The 19912-nt window shown below is 39.5% G+C and overlaps 1 protein-coding gene across 1 annotated transcript in view; it reads right to left on the reverse strand.

Moving 5' to 3' along the window:
- Window positions 1-1382: 1382 nt before the first annotated feature.
- pla2r1 (phospholipase A2 receptor 1) overlaps window positions 1383-19912 on the reverse strand; it is a 33957-nt gene continuing 15427 nt past the window's right edge. Inside the window, exons 13-30 of the mRNA XM_072660807.1 lie at window positions 18910-19055; window positions 18576-18660; window positions 18053-18188; window positions 17245-17280; window positions 16996-17156; window positions 15628-15692; window positions 15412-15509; window positions 14400-14536; window positions 13096-13213; window positions 12473-12612; window positions 12218-12362; window positions 11408-11646; window positions 10413-10602; window positions 9652-9783; window positions 9318-9440; window positions 7503-7679; window positions 5906-5941; window positions 1383-4868 (exon numbers count right to left, since the gene is read on the reverse strand). Of these exons, the coding sequence (XP_072516908.1) occupies window positions 4651-4868; window positions 5906-5941; window positions 7503-7679; window positions 9318-9440; window positions 9652-9783; window positions 10413-10602; window positions 11408-11646; window positions 12218-12362; window positions 12473-12612; window positions 13096-13213; window positions 14400-14536; window positions 15412-15509; window positions 15628-15692; window positions 16996-17156; window positions 17245-17280; window positions 18053-18188; window positions 18576-18660; window positions 18910-19055 (2382 nt within the window). The 3' untranslated portion in view covers window positions 1383-4650. The remainder of the gene's footprint in view (window positions 4869-5905; window positions 5942-7502; window positions 7680-9317; window positions 9441-9651; window positions 9784-10412; window positions 10603-11407; window positions 11647-12217; window positions 12363-12472; window positions 12613-13095; window positions 13214-14399; window positions 14537-15411; window positions 15510-15627; window positions 15693-16995; window positions 17157-17244; window positions 17281-18052; window positions 18189-18575; window positions 18661-18909; window positions 19056-19912) is intronic.

Here is a 19912-nt window from a genome sequence, read left to right on the forward strand (position 1 = left end):
GCCCAGAGTGGGAGCTATTGACTGGCACGGGAACAATGTGCGACCCTCATCCCATTACAAACCGTGACACACATCTGATTGTTGTAGACACTATTTGTACGAGTGTGTACACCTTATCCAACGCTTCCTCTGAGACCAATTGTATTGATGGTAACACTGTCCCTGTTTGCTGCAGTAAAAGCCTCTACTTTTATGGGGTTTCTACAGAATGAAAAGAAGTCTTACTGGGCGAGGGAGTGGGATTTTTTTGTGGCAGGTCAAGTCAAATTTAGAGCATCTTAAAGTAGCGGATTTTCCTAATTAGAAGGCATACCTTCCATATTACAATACATCATTGGGAATATGCATTGAGAAGTGAGAAATCAAGCATCTGTATTCAGTTTCTGTTGCATTAAGAAAATCTCAATACACTTCCTTTTTTAAGATAAATACTTTTAGATGATATACTCACCGAGAAAAAGTGAGTGAAAAAAAAGTGAGTAAAACTACTAAAGCCTGAGTAGACTGGTAAATCACTGTGCTGATCAGTTATTTATCTCAGTGTTACTGAGCTCTACTAAAGCCTGAGTAGACTGATAAATCACTGTGCTGATCAGTTATTTATCTCAGTGTTACTGAGCTCTACTAAAGCCTGAGTAGACTGATAAATCACTGTGCTGATCAGTTATTTATCTCAGTGTTACTGAGGTCTGATGAAGCATGAGTAGACTGATAAATCACTGTGCTGATCAGTTAGTATCTCAGTGTTACTGAACTCTACTAAAGCCTGAGTAGACTGATAAATCACTGTGCTGATCAGTTATTTATCTCAGTGTTACTGAACTCTACTAAAGCCTGAGTAGACTGATAAATCAATGTGCTGATCAGTTATTTATCTCAGTGTTACTGAACTCTACTAAAGCCTGAGTCGACTGATAAATCACTGTGCTGATCAGTTATTTATCTCAGTGTTACTGAACTCTACTAAAGCCTAAGTAGACTGATAAATCACTGTGCTGATCAGTTATTTATCTCAGTGTTACTGAGGTCTGATGAAGCATGAGTAGACTGATAAATCACTGTGCTGATCAGTTATTTATCTCAGGGTTACTGAGCTCTACTAAAGCCTGAGTAGACTTATAAATCAATGTGCTGATCAGTATTTATCTCAGTGTTACTGAATCTGCTAAAGCCTGAGTAGACTGATAAATCACTGTGCTGATTAGTTATTTATCTCAGTGTTACTGAGCTCCGCTAAAGCCTGAGTAGACTGATAAATCAATGTGCTAAACAGTATTTATCTCAGTGTTACTGAATCTGCTAAAGCCTGAGTAGACTGATAAATCACTGCGCTGATCAGTAATTTATATGTGTTAAAGGATGACAAATAGTAGACATGTTGGTAAGTGACAAGCTTAGCACTGGTTTTACTAGACATGTGTGTTCCACCAAATTTGCATTTTTTGAAACAATACACTGTTCTGTAGATCTGGTTTGTAACCTACTCAGGCATATCAGACTAAAAATGCTCCACAAGGAGATGCTATTACCACTAAAATATCTTTTGGTGCTGTGGACACAACATTACGCAACATCAACATCTTCAACATTTTCAAACGTGAACATTAAAAAACAAACCAACAAACAAACACGAACCACATATGTGTGTGATCAAATATAAAAAGTGATGTACAAATGTCTTTTATATTACAAACGAGTCCCCTAGCCATGTTTCTATGGTGTAAAAACAGATGAGGAATAAAGATCAACATTTCAGCTTCAGGACAACATCATGCTGGTCTTCAGAACCTGTCACCTCATTCTGAACAGGAAAAAAAAAGAAAAGGGCATATACTGTAAACTGTGACTCATAATACTGTACAGACATTTCCCAAATACCACGTGACAGTCCCTCAACATTCTTAATACAAAAGCACATCCAAGAAGAAAAGTACTAGGGCTTGAGTCCGTTAACACTTTCAGTACACACAGTGCCTGTACAGTATGAAACTGGAACCATGATTGTCATCTGCTGTAGGCCACAGGTTTCACCTGTGCTCTCGAAACGCTCTTGCTGTGGAAACAGTTTTCCCCTCCAGCTGTCGACAGCAGAATGCACCAAACCACTCAAAGCAAAATTAAGCCGAGCATGCGAACAACACACGCACCACGTTCATCTACTTTTTCTGCTTACAGATACAAATGAACTCATGTCAGCACAGCTGACCTTCTACCCTTTTTCTTGGAAAAGGTTCACAGACACATTGTCTCTGTTCATGAGGCCTCCGAGAAAAAAAAAAATGGCTCTATACACTTTCTGTACGCGCCCCACCCAGTTAAACTGATCCTTGTAGCTAAATAATACAAATACAGGAGACGCCAGTCACACTCCACAATACCTGTCCTACTGGTTACTTCAGCAAAAGATCTAATTAACGTGATTTATCACTTTCCCCAGATGCAGGAAAGCAGCTACAAATGGTGCTACAAATGGTTCTTTGGTTCTATGAGCAAGGCCATAGAAGAACCATTTTTGGTAGGAATGTCCCGATCAAGGTTTTTTAGCCCGAGTTTGTTTATTCTTTGTGCTTCTATAAATAATACAGCCCCATATCTTAGGTAAGATGTCTGACTGACCTACCTGACCTTTCAGCTCCCACTTTCTCTACAACTCTGCAGTCTTATCACTTATCACTGTATGCAATAGCATTAGCTAATTACAAATTCACCATTCAGAGCTGGTTTAGAACCAAAGAAAGGAGCATGGTTTTATTGCTGATAGAACAGATCATTTCCATCATAGCCTGGTTTCTAAACAGGCGTGATTCAAGAGTAAAGACAAGATGGGAGTAACAATGTATATTCATACTAGGATAAAATATCTTTGTCATAGCACGGCTACAATCAAACTGGGTGGTTGTGGCAGTGTGGCCAAAAACGTTAAAATAAAATAAACCCTCCACCTGCTGCTCTGTTTCATGTTACTTGTTTGCTGCGTAATTTTTACAGCGAGGCTCTAAGATAAAGTTTTGCTCCTCCCTGAACTTTCCGTTCCACCTTAAATGATGCAGCGGTTAAAATGTACCTAGGGTAACTGCAGCACTGTTTAAGATGGAATGGAGAGTTAGAATTAGAAGCCAACTTCAGCTTTGGTTTTGGCTGCTAACTGGTAACATTACCAAACTTATCAGTTCAAATAAAGCTCTTTTTGTTTTGCTCACTATGTCTAGGGTAAAAATAATTAAAAAGTAATCTGCAGCAGCTGAGGATCATGTCTGTTTATGCTGCCTAGAGGGTGCCAGATGGCACTTGGCTACAGCAAACCTAAGGATCAGAAAGTCGGAGCCTTAAAAGCCAATACCCATTCTATTAAAAACTCCTTTCTAAAGGGATGTGTCTGAATAACCTTTTAAAGGTTTAAAGATAAGAGTGTAAATGTTCTTTACTAATGTAAAGATTCTTCTCACTCACATCTCTTAAAAGTGTTTCCTCATGGACCCAAAACAGTTCTTCTATGGCATTGCTCATAGATCCCTCTGTAGCACCATTATTTTTAAAAGTGTAGGCTAACATTAACACTAACAAACACTTAACAACTCACCCAAAAAACATCTCTCAACCCTATCAAAGCGCATCCTGATCTTCATTTGTTTTGATATGTATGTACTGAGACTGTTCTGGCATGGACTTATCAGAAAAAAAGAAAAAAAAATGAAGACTTGTGGCTGGTGCCTAAAGCCAATGTTTGTTAGCAACATTAGCCAGCCTAGCATCTCCTGACTGTAAACTACAAAGGCACGAGTCGGATAGCAAACATCCCTTGGTTGATTGACCACATTATTTCTCGCTTAACTATTCCTTCAATGTAAACAGGGCTGTTTTGTTCAGCAGTGTTTTGTGATTTGGAGCTCATCAGAGTGTAGGACGTAGGGGCTAAACTTGGATTTGGACAGTGTCCATGGCCTTTATTCCACTAATGCTGAAACGGAGTGCGGGGTGCTGAAGGGAGATAAAGTGCTTGTCAAAGAACAAACATGTAATTGTACAACAATATTTCCGATAAAACAGGATTCAGAGTCGTGAAAAAAAGGAAGCTCACTGAAAGTGTGCTGAAATAGTGATAACACAAGGCCGTGTTGTCCTTCAAAACTTGTCCGTCTCACTGCAGCCTTTCTGCTGCTTTGGCATGCCGCAACTAAGTTTAAAGCTATCATGCTACCATGTTTTCCTAAAGGATTTGTTGTTTATTGTTCTAACTCAGGCTAGAGAAACTTCCTGCCGCACAAGGGTTGTAAGAAAAGTGGTCTTCTGAAGGCCTGAAAGCATTGTGCGACTGATCTTCACATGAACAAAGGATTTCAAAGGTGCATAAATATCCTTTACTAAGCAGACCTTTCACACTGTTCCCTATCTTATCTTTACACTCTAATAGCTGTGTCAAAATCTCCCTGATATTGTGAAAACAAGAAAATAACCATTATTTAGAACGTCCCTTTCTTATTTTCTTTTGCATGACACTTTGAAAACGTAATGTGCATAATCCCAGACTGACCACAGCAGGGTCATACAGATGACAATAGATACTAGATTCATCAAGTTTGGTCCTACTGCAGTATCCCTGACTAAACTCACTGACACACACACACATACATACATACACACGCATATACATTATTCCTCTGTCTGTGTCTCTAGGTCAGCGAGGAGAACGTTTCCGTCCGAGTCTGTGGCCTGAGAGTCGCCCTGCCTGTAGTAGGCGCTGCCGAGCGATGGAAGCCTATGGAAGTGCACCGCGTTCCGCTTATAGATGAACCACAACAACCCAGCCAGCAATGCGAAGAACAGAACGGCCACAAGGACGGCTGCCGGGACAATTCCGTGGTGCAAACCTGCAGGAGAAACACAATAAGGTGGAATCAGGGCTGGGCGGTATGGGAAAAATATTGTATCACGATATTTAAAGATATTTTCATGATACACAATATGTATTGCTATACATGTGGAATACTTTGGCCTTGCAGACCACATTTGTTTGGATTATTGTTGATTTACATCACAATCCACTTCACGTGAACGCTTCAGCTGATATTACGGTCTTCTGCACATGACATTCTTTCAGGTTTTTGCTCTGTGCATGTGTAAATATGTATGGCACTTATTATTATTATGTCAGTGTATTATATGCTGGGCAAAGCAGAGCATGTTTTCTGGGTTTGTTTTCCTGAAATAACTGAAAAGCAACCTGCCCATCTCTGCAACGGATGAAAACATCCTTCCAGCATCAAACATTTCTAGACCGGTCAGCAGAAAGTAGAGGCTGTGCCACAGTTACAACTTGCCCCATATGCTGGTTTAATTGGATGGAGAGTCACTAAACACTCTAGTAAATTGTGTTCATGTTAAAAGTGTATTTCCAATGTAAATACATAATATAAGTTGAAAGTCAAATGTATTTTTTTATTTGTATTTATTTTTAATTCCCCCCCTTTGTTCTACCAACTTGGTACTGCTAATTAACCCACCCATTCGTAGCTCCCCCTAGCTCTAGCAATGCTCCCGACACTAGTAGGCTAAGGGCTTAACACGTTTCCTCAGATTTATGTAAATCCAGCCACAGCCTCTTTTCAAACTGCCGTCAGTGTGGCATCGCCATCAGCCGACATGCTCTGAGGAGAAAGTGCCGGCCACCATCACTTTGAGAGAGAGCGCCATCTACCCACCCGGAAAGAGCATGGCCAGTTGAAACAACTTTAAAAAGAATGTGGTAAATCAAAAAGACGGTAGTAAAGAGTTCCTTTATATTTCTTTTAAATTTACCACAAAAAAATGAATTTTTAATACATTTGTACTCCTTTTATATGGTGGTGTCCAAACACAAGCCACCTGTTCCCAAAGCTAAGTTTTGCAAATGAGAGAAGGCTCTTACCATTTACTGGCTCTATCTCCACCTCCTGGACCTCTGCTATAAAACATAAAAACATGGCTTATATAGATGACTGAAAAACACTGAATATAGATGTAATACAAAAGATCAAATCAAATCAGCAATAAACGAAATGTTTTCTCATCATATTATGTTTAACAAAAAAAAAGAGTATTGTATTCAAACATGCTCTAAAAGTTAGTGTCAGTGGTGTCTGTGGGCTTCTGAACAACTTTCTGTTTGCAGAGGTCAAACAAGGTCACCCCGTCGTTGAAAGTGACTGGTGATCAATATTTTATTGTTCTATATTCCTTTTAGCTACAAGGCTAAAATTGTTATTTACCAACTTTAAAGACTGAGCAAATTGTGTGCTTTTGTCTTCGGTGTTACTATGTTTGGTATCCCCACCTCTCACATCCAATGCACAGAAAGAATTATCTGTGATGGTACCACACAAACCACAGACAAACAAGTGAAATCTGGCCTTTAACTAGATATGGAACATGTGAGTGCTACTGGAAAGCACAAGTGCAAGAAAGCAGTGGGTGGGGAAGAAACTTCAAATACTGTTCAATGCACATGTAAAGTTTTTGGCTTTTTGGCTTACTTGTCCTTTATTTTACCAAAATGTTACCTGGTTATTCTTCATAAAATAGACTGTGTGTAAAACCTTGTATTTCCAATTTTGTGCTTATTATATTTTTTGCATATGATAATGAACGGTTGAAATTTCTAATACAAGTTAGTTCTCCTATCAGGTTACCAATTTGAAAACAAGAATTCTTTCAACAGTGATACTAGAATTTACTGAACATTTAGGAACAAAATGATTGTATTAAATGACTTATTACATGATATTATATTAAAAATAATCCAATCAGGATATTTTGTTCAATGTGATCCCAATGTGATCCGATTCTTATAATGCTGAGTATCATCTGATGTCAAGCCGATCTGATCAGATCTTTGTGTTTGTATAAATAATACAGACACACAGTCTGTACTGAAGTAAAATCACATTATTTTTGGAATTAGTTTTTATAACGAGGCATTCTGGTCTAATTGATTATTAAAATGTCAGTTTTATGGTGTGTTTAATCTCTTATAATCCAGTCTCTCCTCCCTGACCAATCAGCTCCCAGCTTCTTTGAAACACTGCAGTCAAATCACTTCCCGTGTGTGTGTGTGTGTGTGTGTAGTGGTACACACTGTAAGATGATATCTGTTGTTGTTGTTGGTCTACTGGTGTGAAATGGCTGGTTTATAGTGGGTGAATGTGCTGTGATTTGGATTTCTATGGCGCATGTGTGTGTATTAGCATTAGCGTTAGCTTCCACTCGGTTCTGAATGCGCTCTTCAGTGCTGGTTTAAAAAAAAGAGGAAGGTGAGCTGTGCTCCCGCAGATAAAACAGAGCGCGATAGAGACATTGAGAATTAAAATGTGCCACCGGATCAGACTGGAACATCCTTGATTACAAGCAGTGGTAACACCACAGACACTCATGTTTATATGTTATAAAACGTGTTTTTATTAAAATTAAATCAAGAACCAATAACCAATAATCTAAATAAACTATCAGAGGATGTGAGCAGTGTTTACCTGTACGAGTTTTGCAGATAAAGCCTAGCTTGTCCGTGCAGCTGGCCAGAAACCACTCAGCATCCGATACCCGCGTCGACACACACGTGTCTGCCCTCATCACACTCACGTCCGGTGCCTTTGAACGCCAGTTGGAATAGCCCAGTGCAGAGTCGTCCACCCACGTTAGAGCATCTTCTGCAATAGACACAGGTTATTGTACTGATTTCCTGTATCCTTAACATATCTGTCACAGTCTCAGCTATTTAAATCTGAAATACTCTACAGACAAAGCAACACAATGAGTTATAGTTAGGTGAAAACTCTAATCTTCATGCAATTTTCCAAACTTCTTTAAAAATGGCCTAGAAGACAGAAATGCTATGCTAAGTAGCTAAATAAATAATAACAGACAGCTTAAAGACTGAATTTGTTTATCAGAAACCAGGCAAGCACATTTACCACCCACTGTGACATGCAAAAGGTTAGGGCACTCCTTTTGAAAATGTCTGTAACTGTGAATAGTTGCTGTCAAGAACATGACCTGATTTCCAAAAGGCATAAAGTTAAAGAGGTTTTTTTTTTTTTTTTTTGTTTTAACATGACAAAAATGGCCCCTTTGGAAAGTACAACGGCTTGCAAACACTTTTATAGTCGGCTAAGGGACATTTTACCCATTCTTTCTTGCGATAGGTTTCTAAAGCCCTATTAGGGATTAGTTTTACATGAGGAGGTGGGGTAATGTAATTATTACTAGTGTTTCTCAGTGATTTTGTCCGATTGCAAAGTCAGTCATTTTTACCCATTGCACGCTCCCTTCTCAGTAAAGATTTCGTTATCTTTTACCTTCTGTAAAACGAGCCATAAAATAACCTCAGGTTATATTAATCCTGTCCGAATCAAGATGTGAGTAAATATTCTGTCAATTCCTGTTTTTTTGCTGCGCATAAGTTATACGTTTTTAGATTCTTGTGTCTTCTTCCATTCACTGCTTTTTTAAGGTCTATCCACAGAGTTTCAATAATGTTTAGGTCGGGGAACTGTGAGAGCTTGCGCCTCTTCAGAATTTGCTGGTATTTAATGAAACCAATTCCTCCCTCTACCAGTGAAATGCTCTCCATGCCACTAGATGCAGGACAACCCAAAGCATGACCAATCCACTCTGTGCTTAACAGTTGGAAAGGTGTTCTTTTCAGCATCCTTCTTCCACACATACCTTTTTCTTATTGAGGCCAAACAATTCTGACACAATTCTGACACGTGTTGAGGACATAGGAAAGAATTTTTTATGATGGCTGGTCCATTTGTGGAGGTGTCACTGCACAGTAGAATCGTGTACCGACACTCCAATCCTATTAGCAGTTCTCTGAGAAAGTGTTCTTGGTCTTTCAGGCCTCAACTTGATCTCCACTTTTCTTGTTATCTGCAATTTCTTTACTACATCAAGAACTGAGGGAACTCCTACCTGAAAATACTTTGACATCTTCTTGTAGCCTTATCCTGATTTCTGAGCATCAACTATTAGATGAAAGCACCGTTCATGAAATGTCTTTAACTTTCTGCTTTTTGTAGATCAGTTTACTCACTTAACTATTCACAGTAACGTACGGTTTTACCGGGGGTGTCCAGATATGCCACTGTACATTTATTTGGGATTACTTAACAATCTGACATGCCGTGTGTGATGTGTGATGCTTTAGGCATGTCTAGGCTTCACTGCTTCAGTGAAATAGTAAAGAGCTCAAATGAATCTTTTTATAAAACGCAAATGTAATACATAAATGTAACAAATACATACGTCTCAAAAACATATCATTGAAAGGCAACTGCTCTTACTGTCTGTGTTGTAGTAAATGCCCAACCAAACAGTCTGAAAGCCATCATAAACATTCTTCATCTGCTCCAGGAAGAACCGGTTCTCATTCTCGTCCCGGATCGTCAAAACATCTGAGGAATTCTCTTAAAAAACAAAGAGATGTAACCTATGAACAGAATCCAAACCCTATGATTCATCCATAAAACATTTACAAGGGGCCCTGAGGAACATGGACCAAATAAAGTCACTGACTGAGGTAAGTCACTGACTTATGACTCACTGAAATCTGACTTTTACTTTAGCCACTAGAGGGAACACTTGTAACATACTTCTAACAGGCCAGTGACGCAATACCTTTTCTCCTGCAGTGCTCTCTCGCTTCCTCTAGGGGCATTCTCAGAACGACAGAGTCAAAATTATAGCAGCTCCCACGAAACTTCAGCCATGTTTTTGGGCACGAAATATCATAGGAGAATGCACTGCTTTCTAAAAGACACAGAGAGAGAGAGAGAGAGAGAGCGAGAGAGAGAGATGTAAGAGAAGGTCATCAGAATGTACACATGACATTTCTACAAAATTAACTAATTAACTAATAAATGTGTGTATGTATGTGTGTGTGTGTGTGGATCTGTGATCTAAGGAGAACACAGAACAGAAGAACTGCAAATATGAGAATAGAAGAAAAGAGATAACAACAGAGGAGAAGAGATGAGAAGAGCACAGACGACAAGAACATAGAAGAGATGAGAAGAGATAAAAAGACAGGAGATGAAATGAAAAGAGAAGAGAAAAGATTAGAAAGACAAGAACAGAAGAGATGAGAAGAGAACAAAAGAGAGAGAAAGAGAGGAAAGCAGAAGAAAAGAGAAAATGAGAGAAGAGCAGAAGAGAAGGGAGAAAATGAGAGAAGAGCAGAAGAGAGGAAAGCAGAAGAGAGAAAAGAGAGGAAAGCAGAAGAAAAGAAAAAATGAGAGAAGAGCAGAAGAGAGAAAAGGAGAGGAAAGCAGAAGAAAAGAGAAAATGAGAGAAGAGCAGAATAGAAAAAAGCAGAGAAGAGCAGAAGAGAAGGGAGAAAATGAGAGGAGAACAGAAGATAGGAAAAGAGAGAGACTCACTAAGTGGAGGTATATAGCACAGTGCTCCTTTCAGAGACATGTCACAGTCCGCTCTCCTCCAGGCTCCTGTGACGTTCATGTACACACAATTTCCCAAAACAAAGTCATCATCACTATCGTCATCTTCGGCTGAGTCCCAGTGCGTGAACACAGTGTCACTCCGGTCAGACCACTGGTAATTTATACCATCCTGAAGAGACAGTGCTCGTTCAGTATTTAAACACACAGTCATATAATGCTAGAAATGCTTTGACTATACATTACCATTCACAATGCAGCTGTACAATACCATTCACTTGGATTTGTCTTAAGGAGTCATAATAATATTTATTTTAGCCAATAAAAACTTGAACAGTCTAAAAATTATCATTACTATTGAGTCATTTGATTAATTAATTAGATTCTGTTCATCATTTTTTGTCATCAAATGTATCACAATACTCTATCCATTTTCTTTTAATCAGATTTTATTCAGAAGCATGAAGACCAGAACCAATCGGTTCAGAAAACCTCTACCCTTAGGCTGCTGAACAGACAATGTACCGGTCCACAGTCCACAAGCTATCTCATCTGTATCATCACACCTCCACCCCATACAAACACACTCTGCACCCTGCACTCACACTTACTTACTGGAACTCCTATGCACACTCACACTGCACCCACAAAGACTTCTCCCCACTCACGCAGCTCTTGTATTCACACCTATCAGTGGCTTACATACACATTTAAGATTATATATCAAACCTACATTTAAATTGCTTAATTGCTTTAAACCAGTGCAATATTTTAAACTGAGTGTACAGTATACGTATAGTTTATGTGTAAATATTCATTAATTCAATTTTGTAAATATACAAGATCTTGTAACTCCTTCAGAATACATGAAACCCTGTGATGTTATATTGTCATCTTATTAGAACCGTTTTAAACATCTATCTGCAGCAAAACGGGTATCATGTTATTTAAAAACAGTGATTGCAGTGTGTGCTTACATCCTCGCTGTAGAGTCCGATCCAGTAAGCGCCTCCCAGTCTGTTGACCAGAACAGTAAGGTAAGCCTGATGGAACGGATCTGTGATGCTGACCAGCTCTGCTTTTTTCTCCAGACAGGCACTGAGGGCTTCATACCAGTTCAAGTTTCCGTGGACAACACGGTAGCTACGATTCCGGTACTGAGAGACGTCTAGGGAGGCGGGGTCGTGATATGATTGAGATGGACGTTTGGTCTTATCTACATAGAAAAGAGACAGACAGAATGAGAGGGTTTAGTCACTGATTTGATTATATATATATTATACATAATTGGTTCTTGTTACAGTGCTAAGCTGAGCTGGGCTAGTCTTAGCTATGCTATGTGACTATAGCTCATTATTTATTTATTTTTTCACAAGTCCATCATTAAAGTAAAGCAGAATGAAACATTTCCAGAATGAAACATGCTGGAAATGTCAGAGTGGTAAAGTTACAGAGCGTGGTCAACATTGGTTTCTATGGCCGAGTATGCATGCAAACCTTAGATTATCAAGTACACGTGTTGGATGGAGTGGTGTAACGCACACTGCCACTGGACTGCTTCTGTATCTTACAGTCTGATGAACAGGGAGAATGTTGTCTGCCTGACTGCACTGTTTCAGCTGTAACGTTTGGTGGAGGGGGGATAATGCTACAGGCTCGTTTTTCAGGGGCTGGGTTCTTAGTAAAGTCTCCAAGTGAAGGACATAACATTTTTGACAACTGTGTGCTTCACCTAAACTGCTCTAATTAGGTCCTACAATCATGTGACACCTAAAAGCATATCACACCTTGTTGTTTTTGACAGATGAAGCCATAGCCACTCTGGGTACACTTCTCGTCATACCATTTCCCGGTAAAGTGGAAGTTGTGATTGTTGGACAGAACAGTACAGAGTGGTTCATTCCCTACACTCGCAGTGTTCATCCAGTCCTCCTGCAGTTTATACAAATACAGACACACACACACACACATAGTAACAGATTTAAAAAATTGCACACACACAAATACAAAATAACACATAAGAAACACATATCTCCACCTACACTGAGGGAGCTCTTGGGTTCTACAGGAGACCAGTTAGTGTAAGTGACCGATTTGCCACTGGCCCACTTCATGGTGTCTGCGTCCCTCAAACCGATCCAAACGCCCATAGACTCGCCATGGAGCAACATGGTGACGTAAGCTTGAAACAAAACAAAGATAAATCATTGTTAAGGGTGAGCACAAATCTAACTTCAGGAACTTGAAGGTATTTTCCCAATACATGCATCACAAACTGGCAAAACAAGCAGGAAAAAAGGCTATGAAAAAATTTACAATATCTTTTTAATGACAAGAGAATAAACTAAGAGAATTATAAAATCAAACAACTGGTGTTTATAAATTAGGAAAATAAGATAATGAGATAATGGATTATCTAGCATACCCTTATTGTTATTTATACCCTACACTCTTTATACTGGGTCTAAATAATTGTAATTTAATGATACATGCAGCTATTTAGAGTACAAAACAACATATAATATATGTTCTGAAAAGTGTACAGTGATATAGTTTGTCCTAAAAACAATAACACACTGTCATGTCGCTCAGTCCCAGGTTGTCGCAGTGAGAAGCGTGTAATTGCTTGTTGAGTCACCTCTGGAATCAGGTTCAGTTGCCTCACCTTGCTCAATTTCATTCTCTATGGCTACCAGTGTGCCTTGGAAGTTGGAACAGATGGACTGAGCATCCTTCCAGCTCTTCCCCTCCTCTGGCCGAGTTGGGAGGTGGAGCAGCAGACACTACATAAGAAAATCAAATGTCCATTTAAGAGAAAGGCATGAAATACCACACATTGGATTAATCAGACAGACACAGAAGTTGAGCCTTGGCATGTTGGTATACTGGTATACTGGTTGTACTGACAATATTTTAAAATCATTCTTACCAGAGTGACTCACTACTTGAAATTGGATTTTGTTGAATGAAAATCACAGTCTGCTTTGAGACTGCAGTAAAAGCTAATTTCACCACAGAATTAAATATCACTGATATTCAGTGATAGTCAGTGAATAGTGAAAGAGAATAGCAGTGAAATTAATTCTGTATCAGCTCCTAATTGTCGTTATTTGTGTACTAAAGCGCTGTCGAGCTGGGCGATATGATATTATATCAGTATCACAATTAATGAAACATTTTACCTCAATTATGATTAATGAACGATTATACAAGATGTTTGAGTCGCTAAGCTGGCCCGGTATTTTAATTCTCCAGCATGTTTCCATGTTGCAGACTGAACGGTCACATGACTACACACATGGTGGTATGTTTTTAAGGGGACAGTACATAAAGCACAAACACAGTGGGGAAAGTATTAACAGAATAAAAATAATAAAATTAATTGTCATGGGCAAGATTATGTCGATTATAGGTTCTGAATGTTGTTTTCGATTAATCTCTGATTAATTGCCCAGCCCTACATTGCTTTCACACAAAAAATAATTTAAATTAATTAAAATAGATTTTCTTTTCTTTTTTTAAATATTTTAAATATGTCCTCATAATTTATTCATAATCTTCATAATGTGAATCTTGCAGCTGTCCTTTATATTGTGTAAATAATTCTAGATGAACCGACCAATAGAAATGCTCCAAAATGATTTGGAGATCATAATAGTTTTAAAGTGATTTCCACTGAAAGTCCCAAAGGTTTTTCCTTCTTCTATAAAATTGTCATTATGGAGATGCAAGACTTTTGTGTGACAGCACTACATACATATTAATCTTATGATTGGCAAACTAATAATATGAACTACATAGTTTTAATCTGTGAGTCAAACAAACCCCATTCTAGATTGTTTGACTGTAAACACTGTGCGCTGAAATGATGTTTAAATGGTCAAATATTTGAATGGTACATCTGCTTACTGATGAACTGGCTATTGAAATCGAGTGACGAATCAGTGGGATTGGAAATCTGCTTCCTACCTTGTGACCAAAGTAGAACCAGTTCTCTGGGCAGGCACCAATAAAATGAGGCTCCCGCGGAATCTCCATCACAGAAACAGTTCTGCGTTTGCACACATAGCCATGAAGATCCGCACAGAGGCCTGTCGACCACTCACCTGCCAAGACAGCACAGTGTGTTTGATTTGTAAAACTGTGAGTGAGTACAAAAAGGCATGTGTACAATCACTTAGTATGTGTTGTATGTTAGAACCAAAGAAGGAGTGTGGTTCTCTCGCTGATAGAACAGAGCATTTTCACCTCAGTTTGGTTTCTAACCAGGCGTAATTTAAGAGTAAAGACAGGATGGGAGAAACGTTAAATCCTTTTGAACTTTTTAACAGCTGCTCTGTGCACTGTTGTGTCGAGTTTACAGCAAGGCTTTAAGCTAACTCCAAGCTAAAGTTTTCCTCTTCCCCAAACTCTCCATTCCACCTTAAATAATGCTGCAGTTACGCTCTGCAACTAGAGGGTGCAGGTGGCACTTCGCTACCGCAAGCCTAAGGATCGGTTGCAGATCGGAACCTTAAAAGCCAAAACCCAATCCATTTAAAATGTCTGGATCACCCCCTGATCCCGAGTCACTGGATCTCTTGAACTAATTTTGCTCTCTTTATTAAAACATGCAGTTGGCCAGTGCTGATGATTTCTGCAATATGCTTAGAAATGTACACTGTAGCATCATTTATCACTAAAGCAAAACTATAGCGATCCCTTCTTTGGCTTGATCCTCCATATAAAGAGTAAATTTGTCCTTTTACTTTTCCAAACTCTAAACATCTGCTGTTCCAAAGGTGGAGTTAACACCTAAGAAGTGTGAAACCCTGAAGGAAGAGATTTCTATGTAATATTAGTATATAAAGTCTAATATTAATATAAGTCAAAGCAATTTGACAACGAAAACATTACAAAATAAATTGATAAGTTAGAGATACCCAAACTCTGAGCAGGCAGTGCACGTGTGATGGAGTGAGACCATGTTGATCTTGCTTACCAGTTAAAGAGGACATAGAGATGCACTTTTTTCCATCTTCCGTAATAGGAATTCCAAATTTCCAGTTCTCATAATCCAGGGCAGTTCCATCAGTCCAACTAAAAGAGACATATACATACACAAACACACAGCAGGAGCAGAGGCCCATGGTCAGACTGTTGGTTGAGTCAGATTTCTCAGATATCTCAGTAAAGCTCAGGCAAGACACAAACATACCTGTAGCCTTCATGCCCAACACCAGCCGAGAGGCCAATCCACCATTCAGCAGATGCATGAGAAACCTGTAAATAGACAAAAAAGAGGGGTATCTCACTACACTTATACAGCCTTGACAACTCCTGCTTAGAGCTGAAAACTAAGTTTTGCTGCATAAGCTAACAGATGCTTGCACCGGCTAGCATTGCGCTAGGTTGTCTGGGGAGAGAAAGGGCCGTTCTACAAACCTAGAGAACGAGGGCAATTATGGCTATGACTGCTGGATATGGTGTATAGAACAAACCAGTCAAATGAATTTTCATTGGTGCTGTATCCACCTAACATGGCTAGTTGCATTGTGCAAGAATTGGTATTTGCCTACAGGTGGGAAGTATAATTTGAGATTGAGCCACTGGTAAAGAAAAACGCTTTTCACATGCGCTTCTGGACAAGCTAAGAGATGCAAAAGCAGCATCTGAAGCGAACGAAGTACGTAGACTGAGGCAGCAGAGTAATACAACAGGATTTGGGTTACACAGCATGTCCTGCCTGCTTCTCCAGAGTTACATCATGCAGCTAGCAGTGTGCCAAGCCCACGATAAAGCACAGATGAAGAAGCTGTTTTTCATCTCCAGTGGAGCATCAACATGAATCTGAAGCTGTGAAAATGCTCCATAGTGTTGCTTTAGCATCTAGCTAATATCAACTAGAGTAGTTACAGATGTGCTATCTCTGCACATCTGTCACATCCTTAATGACATGTACTTAGCAACGCAAACGTGTAAGTTAGAGTAGAAAGTAGGTGATGTCCCAGTCAAGTTTTTTGCCCCTGATCCGATCCAAGCAACCTAATGCTGACTGAGTTCGAATCCCAAGCCATGGCCGACACAGGTATTGGTTAGCTGGTGCGATGGAGCTGGGGACCTGCCGCACTCCTCCAAGCATGCTGGCTGCCTGGTGATGCAGCCGCAAATAATGCCTGGTGATCATTTGAAAAGAGACAGTGGCTGGCTTTGCATGTACTGGAAGAGATGGGTTAAATCCTTATCCTCCTAGTGTCTGGAAATTAACAAATGTATAGAGTTGCTGGATTGGATTGGGACAAAGAGTAAATTAATATAAACTGGCCAAAAGCTTGCAGACACCTTCTTATCCACTGTTCCGCCACAAGAGCATTAGTTAACTGAGGTACTGATGTTGGATTATTTGTCCTGAATCATTTATCCTAGATGTATCGGATTGGGGCACTTTCCCTCCAGAGAACACAGAACAACTGGTTTACATCCCAACAAATCAATGAATAAACTTAACTACGAAGATTCTATATTCAGAAAATGGTGAGTGTGTCTGTTTACGTCGGTGTGTAAGTACAGGCCAGTGTTCACTCACTTTTGAAATGCGCTCTTTGACAAAGGTCAGCTCGTCTTTGGAGTGTATGGACAGCAGGTCTGCTCCCAACATCTTACATGCAAATGACACAGAGTCCCAGGGGAACGGCTGGCTGGCAGGTAAATACTCTGCTCCACGGTAGAACACCCACGGCTCGTTCTCTACATACACCCACAGTTTTGTAACCATAAGAACATCGTCATCATCATCATTATGAGGGAAGATTATTTAAGGAACTGGGTCACTTACGGTTGTTGTACCAGTAAGGCTTTGTTAACTCCACACCTGAGAAAAGAGGGAAATTACTAAATCACACAGTTTGAATTTGCTGTGATAAAAAAACAAGATTGAAAGGTTGAAAGGATAATTGAGGCCATATGCAAAATTCTTGCATTACTCGATTTATACACACAATAGAGAGTTCAGGGCTAATGCCATCTGATATGTGGCAGTAATTTTAGTTCTGAATTTTAGCCTAATAATTCTTTTTAGTCATCATCATGGAGGCTTTGTCACACCTGAAATCTGAAACTGCTCTTTTCCTTCTGAATACTGGACTGTAAAATGACTCTCCTATGTGGGTTTGCCAAATACATCTATTAAATGGGGTCTTATGGGGAACTCAACAAACAGCTGGCCGTAGTGTCAAATGGAAAACTGTTTTATATTTTCTATTAGATTAACTACTAACTTATTATAGTTAGGAAGTGACAGTTGAATATTTTTTTCCTGATGATGTTTGACCTTGTTTTGATGTTTATGCTTTACAGGCTACACTCTTATACACTCTAATAGCTTATTATCTTATATTATCTTGACTGTTATTAAGCCCCTTTTAGACACAATTCAAACAACATATTATAATTTAGACATTTTTGTAAACAAGGCCTGTTTACAGATCCTCATGCTTGAATGAAGTACAGAATCCACTGAAGGATCTGAAGTGTGAAAACACTAATTAGAAAACACTAATTAAGCTCTGCTTACAGAGGGTGCTTTGGAGAGGCTAACTGGAAATATTTACAGTGCGTGTGTTTGTGTGTACACAATGAACTACCTCTGGGCACTTTGCAAATCCATTCATACTTGGCGTCACAGGGCCGGGGTGTGAGTGTGTTGATCAGATCGCTGTAAACTGCACAGTCTTTTCCACCCACTTCCTCATTCTTATCATCTATGAACGATGTCACCACCTGCAGGACAAACCAGCAAAATGAGAGGTAAACATTTGGCATAATTTATACAAGCATTTGGATATTAATGGTGCTGATGACTGTTTTTTTGACTTATTTAAGATATTTTTTGTACATTTTCTTGTACTGACGGTCCGTGTACTACATTCTGACACAAAGCTAGCAAATATATGCACTGCAACGAGGAGATGTAATCTTAGGTAAGCTGAGGTTTAGTAAACTTGCTTGTAATATTGTAAAGGAAAGTGATGCAAAGCACAATTCCTAACATTTTAATGACATTTTTATGGCATTTTAATGAGTTAAAGTTGATATCACCAAAGTCTCATATTGCTGCAACATGCAGCAATTTGTTAGGTAGAATAGAAGTAAAACTATCCATTTTACCGGTGTGCCATCTGACCACTCCCAGGCTCCAGCGGACTGTGGGTCTCTCTTGGTGAAGCCAACCCAGAACCAACGTCCCTCTGTACTGGAGGAGAGGAACCGAAGAAAAGATAGAGAGAGAGTGAGAAGCAAACACCTAGGCTAAATCATAGTGATTCTAAGCCATCATTTGTGGGCCTCTTGAAAGGCACTGTTATTTGTAAAATTCTGAAGACCCTACAGACGAGACTGCACAGCTACTTTCATCATGCAATATTTAACAGTTCAAATCAAAAAAAGATGGCGTTTGTCCTGCTGTCCTGCTGCAAGTCCTGCTGTCAAAATGTGAGCCAACCTCTGGAACATCTTAGTGAGGAGCCGTTTGACAAAGGCCTCGTCTTCATAGTGACTGAAGCTGGCCAGGTCAGCGCCGAGAGCTCTGCAGAAAAACTCCGCCTCTGACCACGAGCGGCCCATCAAGATCTTCTCATTGTGAAACACCTGATCAGACCGAAAATCAGCAAACATAAATCAAAAGCCAAATAACTGACAAGTAAATCTCTATAAGTATGTCTAAACTTGCAATCCTTCACCTAACTATCACCTTTACGCTTGCGCTAATTGTAAGTTACATTAATTACATAGCTTTAGTGCAAAGCTGAGGCCTGTTTCATATAGCGTTAATGTTTGACAAAAAACATGTATCTCCAAAATGACCACTTTACAGCAGAATTAAAAAAAATTCCAAACTTTCAATGGAAGTCAAAGTTACTGTAAAATTTCTGGTCATTTTGGAGCATTTAGAGAAATTTTCACAATTCTCTACATCAGTAGTTTGCAACCTTTTGCTACTTGCCGCCCCCACAATTGGTCACAAAAGCTTCCATGGCACACATGAAGATTTAAAGATTTGGGCATGGTCCTAATATTCTAATGAAAACAACTTGCATCCCTGTAAAATTCCCCGCCTGCTATGCAGCAGAACTAAACACAACAGTGGAATGAGTGAAGTGGGGCAATATTTAAAATTGGTATGATTTACTGTAGTGCTGGGTGTGGGCCAGGGAACACACGCACTCAATGCTAACATGACTGGTTGGATGAATGGACGTAGAAACAACGAAAGAGGCAAAGTGACAGGTGAGTTAACAAATAAACAGGTAAAGAACAAGCAAGTAGTTAGCTTGCCAGCTTTTGGTTATGCTGGATGATTTAGCTTTAGCTCGCTGGTAAGTTGTCTCTGACTGGTATGGTCTGAGGCGGTGCTGAAGGGATTGATTGTGCTAACGCTGTGTGGTTGGAACAAAACACATTAGCCCTGAGACTTGTAAGGATACTGCTGACAAAAGCAGTAGCCA

The sequence above is a fragment of the Salminus brasiliensis genome, chromosome 17, assembly GCF_030463535.1.
Source record: "Salminus brasiliensis chromosome 17, fSalBra1.hap2, whole genome shotgun sequence".
Taxonomy (NCBI): domain Eukaryota; kingdom Metazoa; phylum Chordata; class Actinopteri; order Characiformes; family Bryconidae; genus Salminus; species Salminus brasiliensis.